Below are 8,772 nucleotides of genomic sequence, written 5' to 3'. Positions count from 1 at the left end.
GTTTCATTTTTAGAGTATTTCTCTGTGTATGTTTTAAATGTGTCTCAGTTACAAACACAAGACTGTAAATAGCCTAAAAATATTGTTCCGAAAAAAACCCAAACCCCAAACTTGTCCTGCCTGAGGGAAGCCTCAGTAAAAATAAAACCTAACCGAAGTGCTCTTTTCCATCTTCCATCTACCTTAACACAAACCTAAGGAAAACTTTTGTCTCATTTGGAGTAGTATTTTAATGTCTGTACAGGTTTAGATGCATGCAACAGCTGCAAATCTAAGCTCTTCAGCTAAACTCCTATAAAGAATAGTTTCATAAAGTATGTGGTATAATTCACACACTGGTGCAAGGAATCTTTCTGTAAAACAGCTTCCTTTTTTTATCATGTTACCTGAATATTTTTGTTTTTATGAAGATGGTAAGCCTATGCTGCGTCAGGGTGACACAGGAGACTGGATCGGCACATTTTTAGGTCATAAAGGTGCTGTTTGGGGTGCCACTTTGAACACAGATGCCACTAAAGCAGCTACAGCAGCAGCAGATTTTACAGCGTAAGTGACTTTGAAGTCTGTGTTTTGATTTTAGTCTATAGTGTTCTTTGGTGATATTCAGGTGTAGTAAATTACTGATTCATTTGTTCTTTAGTAATTGTTAGCTTTTTTTGTGGCTAGCTAAATTAAAACATAGACTTTTAGATTCTTGAAAGCAGCTACAGTTAATTCCATCATGATGAACAACTAAAATTCCTTCTTAATAAATGGACTTACTTACTATAGCAGTTTGCTAGAATAACATTTCTACACGGCTCTAAACTCTAGCACTGTAGTTATAGCAGAGTTGAAAGAGTGATATTTTTATTTTGCTTCTAGCAGTTAGCCTCTTGTTATTGCAAGAAAACTTATGTGAAAATTCTAGTAAATTATTTCTTCGATAGTTTTTGCTGTTTGTTTGTGCTGTTTGAAGTATATATTAATATTTGGCAAGTTGGATCCTGTTAGTAGAGGGCAGTCTCTACTGATAAAGTTGCTGAGAACTGCCTTTTTCTAGATCTAAAATGCTAATTAATCTGCATTATCTGCAGAAGAGGATAAAGGAGAATGGTGGGGTAGTACAAAAAAAGCCTTAGAGAATATATGAAAAGTATTCTCATTGAAAAATTGAGTTAGCACTTACGAGACTGTAGTGTTTATGATAAAATGTCATGATGCTTTGGGAAAGATTGCTTACGAACTGATCTCTCTGTCCAGGTTGATTTTTCGTGGTGCTACTAAAATATAAACGTTTTCTCTTGCTGTTTAGCAAAGTGTGGGATGCTGTGTCAGGTGATGAACTAATCACATTGGCTCACAAACACATTGTCAAAAGTGTGGATTTTACACAGGTATGAAAAGCTTTTATACTGTATTTACCAGGGAAGTAAGCTTCTGAGTATCTTTAGCTATTAGTTACTTTTCTACTTTTTACATGTGTGTTTTAATGGGCAAATAATCTAACATACTGCTTCTAGTTTTTAAGATTGTAGCATAAATGTAGTAAGTGTGTTAGAGGATGTCTGAGAGAAGTGTTATTTTAAGACTCACAGATGAAGGCTGATATTTTGATTCAAAATAGAGTTGACCCTTTATAACTTTTGTTTCAGGATAGCAATTATCTGTTAACAGGTGGACAGGATAAACTGTTGCGTATCTACGACTTGAGCAAGCCAGAAGCAGGTGAGTCCACTTTTAGAACAGATTCTTGGTTTCTGGAGTTAAAGTTTCAAAATGAAGAGCTACTTTCTATTCTGAATCACAAAAGTGGAAGTTGAGGATTGTTATAGTAAGATAATCTGTATGTTTGAAGTTTACGACTTTACAAGTGAATTAGTTTATAAAGGACTTCAAGGATAGCATGTTTCAGTTCAATGCAAACTTAATAGAAATAGGTTTAATTAATTAAAATTTGATTACTAGTTGTCAAAGAAAAAACTCTGCATATTTATGTCTGTTTAAGTTCATGTCGCTACTGAACTACTGATGATTGATACGAAGCTAGAGAACCTTGACATTAAACTAGGGACAGTTTTTAAATTTAGGCACTCAGATACCCAGTTTACATTTATCCTGTTCCTGGAATATAGTCATAAGTGCTTAAAGTAGTTTTACTTACAGTTTGTAGTAAAGTGGAAATCCATATACCTTAAGAAAGCTCCCAAACTGCTGCATGACATTATTTCATTTTCTGATGTGTTAAAATACTTGGCTTTATTTTAAGAACCTGATGTTGTCAGTGGACATACTTCTGGCATTAAAAAGGCTTTATGGAGCAGTGATGACAAACAGATTCTTTCAGCTGATGATAAAACTGTCCGGTAAGAAAAAGTAACTTTCAGATTTCTAAAAAGCTCACTTTTATTTATTGTCATAATCCATGTGAGAAGTTTGGTAAAGAATACAAGTAACACAGGTTATTTGCATCCTAGTTTATTGTAGCTGCATGCCTAGAACAGTTCTCTTCTGCTGTTAGGGACATAACTTTTTTCATAATTCTGATTTACTCCACAAATGTGTTCTCCCTGATAAGAAGAGGTGATCTTTGAGAATGGCACAGTAAATTTACGCCTTCTGTAATCCTAGAGAACACAAGTTTATAGTTGAAGTCGTGTGCATACGCTTTGTGCTGAAGTATTGTTGTCTTGTTTTCTGCAATTCAGCCTTGGAAGAACCACAAGGCATGGGCTAGGTAGGCACTGGGATAAAAGACTGGGAAGAATATCTGAAAACAGTGCACCGTTGTCCTGCGGTGCTGCTAAGTTGAGTAGGCTTTAGTATTTCTACAAGATGGCTCATCCAGTCATGGTGAAGTGTTTTACTTTATGCCCAGTTGGCAGGAGATGTGCTGAAACCTGGCTGCTGGGGAGATAAATTGACAAAGACCCTGTGGCATCCATAAAAGATGGGAGATGTGCCTAACTGCTTCCTCAGCTTTCTGGCTGATACGACCAGTGTCATCTCATGCCTATCTGACTCCCCATTCTCATATTTACGGCACAGAGGGGAGAGAAATAGAATGTTCTTCTCTGCCTTTCGGAAGGAAGGATGTGAGGGTGAAGTCACTAGTGCAATTTCCCTGTAGTCTCTTTTTAAGTTCTTTACAGTTTCCTAATGTTCAAGATAAGCAAGAGGCTAGCCTTGCTTATTTTTCTCTGAATTGTAGAAATAGAAGTGTAGGAGTTGGTTATAAAAAAAAAAGATAGAAGAATTTTATTTATGTTTAGATAGTTTGTACCCCTAGGTACAAACCTGTATTATCATCAGTGAATCTCCTTTCTTGGTATAAATTGGCATTTGTACCTCTTTGCCTTGGGAGGTGTAAAGGCAGAATGGAATTTTCAAGCCTTGTTTCTGGAAAGCTCTATTGCTCAGGAGACTTAAAAGACTTTTAATCTTCAAGACAATCCTTGAGTAGCTGAATGCTGTGTGTACCACTGGGTGTTGTTGCATTAAGCTTCAAAACCAGCAGTATTTTAAAGTAAGCATATTTTAAAACTTTGCTTAGGTGAGAATGAAGATAAGGATGCATCTGAAAATCCAAAGTGTCTGTGTTCTTTTTTAGGTGGCTTTTTCAATCCAAATAGGATTATCCATGGATAGGAGGTGATAATTGTTTGATTTGCTGAAGTAATCAGAGAGTCTTTTTTTTCTTTTTTATTTTGTCTTAAGCCTCTGGGACCGGAGTACCATGACTGAAGTGAAGGCACTAAATGTTGCAATGTCAGTGAGCAGCATGGAGTATGTTCCAGAAGGACAGATACTTGTGATAACCTACGGAAAGACTATTGCTTTTCATAGTGCAGAAACGTGAGTCCAAAACCACCAGAATTTTCGTAGGTTGAGTAATGGGCTTGGTTGTGGGTATATACTGACTGTACAAGGCCAAAATCAGCATGTTGTCAGAACTGGTGTTAGTGGACATCTTTGCTTGCCATCTTGTCAGAGGCAGAGTGTGAAACAAGAACCCTCTTCTAAAATAGTGAACCCTAACTGTCTTTAAGATGCTAGACTGTAAAGATTGGGTGCCATTTTCATATTTCACACTAATTGTAATTTTGCTTAAGTAAGTTTCAGAGAACTCATTATTTATACATCACTATGATGTCTTAAGAAAGCGAGTTACACACTTAAACATATTCCAGAAAGTAGTTATGAATGGATGAGCTTTTGTTTTGCTTATTCTGAAGTCATTCCTAACTTGATGAATGTGATTTGCAGGTATTAAAACTTGTTTCAGAAAATCTGTGTGTGTGTATTCTAATTTTCTTAAAAGCAGTTGTGATTAGTAGAATTACAGTTTCTTTGCTTTCAGGATCTTTTTTTTAAAACTTTTAAAATTAACTTTGTTAACAAACTTTTCTCTCCTCAGTCTAGAGCAGATCAAATCGTTTGAAGCACCTGCTACAATCAATTCTGCGTCACTTCACCCTGCGAAAGAATGCCTGGTTGCGGGTGGTGAAGATTTTAAACTCTATAAATATGACTATAATACAGGAGAAGAATTAGGTATGTTTGTCTTCTGTAAGCAAAAATTAGTTTTGAAATAGGTATTAGATTAATTAAATGACGACTATTAAATGAAACTTGTACTCAAAGTCTTAGCATAGCATGCTGTGCAAGAGGAGGAAAAAGTACATTATCAGTTAAATATTGTTTCCTGTCTTGATATAACATTATTCTTCTACAGCTAATTAAAGCCTCCATTCAACACCTCTGTACCTGTTTAAAAAAAAATTTGTCATTCTGTATTGCTGCAATAGTAAGCTGTATGTTAACTTGAGTGTAGTGCTGTAGCGTTTGTTAGATACGTCTCATGAGTTGCAGCTACATTTTTAATGAAAATTTGATGTTTATATTCTTGTTAGTGTTGGCCAAGTATATTTCAAAAACAGTGGATTTCTATGTTTCTCCATTAATGCTGTCCTTGTTTAAAATTGAGTGTATGTAGAGTGATTGAAGGAACAGAGCATATGTACTCCACGCTGCTGGCTTGCTTTGTAATTTTGCCTAGAGTAATTAAGCACCTGTGTTCTTGCAGTTAATAAATCCATTAATATGTTACCTAAATTAGTGATGACTGAGATACCAATTAATAGAAGCTTTGTTCTGCATCAGAAGTGAAATACTGAGAAGGTGCCCCTCATCAGTATTTTCTTCCTCCTTCTGATCAGTTCTTATTAATTAATTTCAGTTGTTGACTAGAATCTGAAATTAATGGTCTTGATACATTCTTACAGAATCTTACAAAGGACACTTTGGTCCAATTCACTGCGTGAGATTTAGCCCTGATGGGGAGTTATATGCAAGTGGCTCTGAGGACGGTACGCTAAGGCTGTGGCAGACAACAGTAGGGAAAACCTATGGCCTTTGGAAGTGTGTAGTTCCTGGTAAGTGTGCCCCTGTTCCTGGTGAAACTTGGCTGTTCTGTGTGCACTTTTTAAGTAATATCTGTCATAAGTGGTCAACATCATCTGAATTTCATATGGGAACTGTACTGTCTTGTGAGGGTCTCTATGAGCACGAACTTGAACACAGGAAGTTCCATCTAAACATGAGGAGGAACTTCTTTACTGTGAGGGTGGCAGAGCACTGGAACAGCCTGCCCAGAGAGACTGTGGAGTCTCTGGCTCTGGAGACATTCAGAACCCTCCTGGACGCCACCCTGTGCAACATGCTCTAGATGAACCTACTGTGGCAAAGGACTGGAGGATCTCCAGAGGTTCCTTCCAACCCCTAACATTCCGTGCTGCTGTGATTTAAGCAGTTAACTTCAAATCTGTAAACTTATTGAATAGAGACACTTGATAGTTAAGCAAATAGTCTGATGTATTTTTATGTTACAGAGCACAAAATAAGAAGTATCACTTTAATAAATCTTAAGGATGTAAGAATCTCTAGAAAGAAATGTGAATAATAGGTTTATTTTATATTGTACTTTGATTCCATAAATTGGGGGGGTATGGGGAGGGAGGTCTGGAAGACTGAGTATCCATTAGTGGAATTGCTTACCCAAGTCTTTCCCCTCAACACTGAAGTAAGGAGAAAGTTTTATTTTTTCAATTAAAGTGGATAAGGGGAACTGAAGGTATTGACTGTTTTGTTTTGTTTTGTTTTTCTCCTCCTCTCTGCAGAAGAGGAGAATGCAGAAGCAGCAAAAGCAAGGACCACCCTTCCAGGAACTGCAGAGGAGGAAATAGGTAAGGCACTGAACTGGCAGCTTCAACTCAGCTAAGTGTTAAAAGATCAGTCAAGTTGGTAACATTCTTTAGTACAGAAGAGGTAGTTTTCACTAAGTACCTTCTGGCATTTTTCACTCCTCAAGATCTGTGAATGCTTTTTCCTGGAAATGACCATGTGGCAAGTGTCAGACTAGTGACTAGAGCTGTGCAGACTGAACAGATGGCATAGAATAACTGGATCAGGTTAAATGGGGAAACAAATTGGGCTGGTCTGTAAGCAATCCCTGCAGCATTTCTTTGGCTTACATATCTAAGGTGAAGTTTAATAATATCCTTTTTATTTAATTGCAGAAGAAATTGCCTCTGAAAACTCAGACTCAGTGTTATGCTCAACTCCTGAAGTTAAGGCCTGATTATTGCAACTGTTAACGCAGCATATGGATGTACGAGACTAGATCAAGTGAAGAGTGATAAACAGCAGCCTTCCAGAGTGTGCTCTCTACATAAGGCAAAGATGGGCAGTAATTGATGAGAATGCGGTGGAACTGGCTCGGTGTTTTCTGTAGGAGGACTGAGTATCTAAAAAAAACAAAGACAAGTAGTAGAGTTTTGCTGTCTCTTTAGCATAACTGCCTACTGTCTTTTCAAAGAAGTGTGCAAGCCAAGATACAGTCTTTCCAATTTCAATTAGACTCATTGTAGTGTGTTTTCCTTATTATGGAGAAGAGATACAATAGCTTTTACCCCTTTTTTTTTCCCTCCCTTGAAAGTTCAAAAATTTGGCTTAAGTTGAAGAGAAGGGATTACGTACTGAAAATATTTGGTTCGGGTTTTCTTTCAATGTACGCTGCTTCTGAACGTTTACCTTTTCAGTTGTCTAAATAAAATGCCTCTTAAAACTCTTATCTTACTGTTGAGCGTTCGGTTCATGGCATGGAAGAGCAACCAAATTAATTATGCAGTCCTTCCCAGCATCTTGGTTTTGTACTAAACAGAGGGAAAGCAGTAAGAATGTCTTCGTGTTGGTACAGAGGGTGGCAGGTTCTTTGATCTGTAAGCTTTGTGTCTTTTTATTCTTTAAAGTATGAATGTAAACATCAGTCTCTAAAATCAAAACCAGTGAAAACTCCTAAATTAAACGTGCTGCCTGAAATATTTGGTTGTACATAAAAGTCTTGGAGGTTGGCTAAGAATCTGTATAAAACGTGGGTTTAGTCCTCCAGACTGGATAAAAAAAGTTACTCTTTCAAGGTTACAAATCATATTTTCTTCATTAAAGAAAATATAGTCATTCTTTCACTTGTCATTTCTTTTAATGTTATGCTAAAAGTTTTACTTAATGCATTCTGTATGTAAAGGAGAAAAGTTACACACTTCTTTTTTTTTCATATTCAGTTGTCCGTACTGTTCTGGAATTTTTTCCCAAGAGTACGGTAATGCTATAATCTTTGAAAACTGGGGTATACATTAAAGCATGGGCAGTTTTGTCTTAATGTAAGAGAACACTTTCCCATTATGAAGGGCAGTCAAACATGGGAACAGGTTGCCTGGAAAGGTGAAGTCTCCATTATTGAAGATACCCAAAACCCACCTGGATGTGGCTCTAGGGAGCCTGCTGTAGTTGAACTTGCTTCAACAGGTGGTTGGATGCAGGTGGCTGACAGATCTCATCCAGCTTCAGCTGTGGAGGCAGGGCAAGAAGGAAAACGATGATAACAAGATTCACAGTTTCTTAGTGCAACAGGCATGTTAAGGATACCTTATTTCACTTACTTGATTCCAAGATGAGTTTTGCGGTTATCTAACTGAATTTTCCTCTAACAAACAAGCAACTCGCATCCCTCTGATGTACAGCCAATTGTTTCAGCTTTATTGTTAATTTCATTAAGGTTTATGAAGGCTCCAAATCTTTCAGTGTAGAAGCTGTTCATTTTACATGCTGAGAGATGCGTTCAGAACAAGAAACTTGCACACCTTGCCCCACGCTGAAGCTTCTTGCAGACTTCTTGCAGCTTCTTGCATGGTGTTTCGTAGAGGTGTCTGTAGGAGAGTCCTCAGGTTTCGGAGCTGTGACCCCTTTGCTGCTTCACATGATGCTGTTGTGTGTGGTTTCTTTGCTACCACAGAGGGAGTATCGCTGAGCTGCAAGACGTTTCATCTATGAGAATGTTAACTGTTTAATTTTTGTTTTCATTTGAGTTTGTGTTGTTACAACTCCAGAAAACAAAGGCCGCAGAGTTGTTGGTGGCTTTGTTATCGGACCTCTGTTTTGCAGGTGTTAACAGAAATCTTTACAAGGTAAGTTCGTGGAGCTCTCTCTGTATGCATTACACTAGCTTCTACTTGGAAGATTCAAATGGAAGAACCTGGAAGCTGCTCGGGTGCATCGTCGAGACAGCACTAAAGGAACAGCCTGTCTCGGTTAATTCCCGTCGCAGAACGGCACCGGCCTCTTACCCGGTGGAGGCTGAGGGGTGGCGGCAGGCCTCGGCTGCCTCCTTACCGACTCGTCCGGTGCCAACGCGATGGCGGCGGGGGAATACCGTGCGCACCCCTGCGGCTGGAG

General features: G+C 38.1%; 1 protein-coding gene across 1 annotated transcript; it reads left to right on the top strand.

The window, feature by feature from the left end:
- The first annotated feature begins 412 nt into the window (after window positions 1-412).
- STRAP (serine/threonine kinase receptor associated protein) lies at window positions 413-7,500 on the top strand. The gene is made up of 9 exons (XM_009873463.1): window positions 413-546; window positions 1,295-1,376; window positions 1,635-1,707; window positions 2,249-2,345; window positions 3,697-3,834; window positions 4,397-4,533; window positions 5,265-5,414; window positions 6,159-6,224; window positions 6,558-7,500. Exons 1-9 carry the CDS (start codon window positions 422-424, stop codon window positions 6,617-6,619), a joined length of 930 nt encoding a protein of 309 aa, XP_009871765.1. The 5' UTR covers window positions 413-421; the 3' UTR covers window positions 6,620-7,500.
- Window positions 7,501-8,772: the final 1,272 nt, after the last annotated feature.

Source organism: Apaloderma vittatum, unplaced genomic scaffold (assembly GCF_000703405.1).
Source record: "Apaloderma vittatum isolate BGI_N311 unplaced genomic scaffold, ASM70340v1 scaffold16877, whole genome shotgun sequence".
NCBI classification, from domain to species: domain Eukaryota; kingdom Metazoa; phylum Chordata; class Aves; order Trogoniformes; family Trogonidae; genus Apaloderma; species Apaloderma vittatum.
Note: the sequence above shows the minus strand (reverse complement) of the source record. Positions and strands in the feature narration are given on the sequence as shown.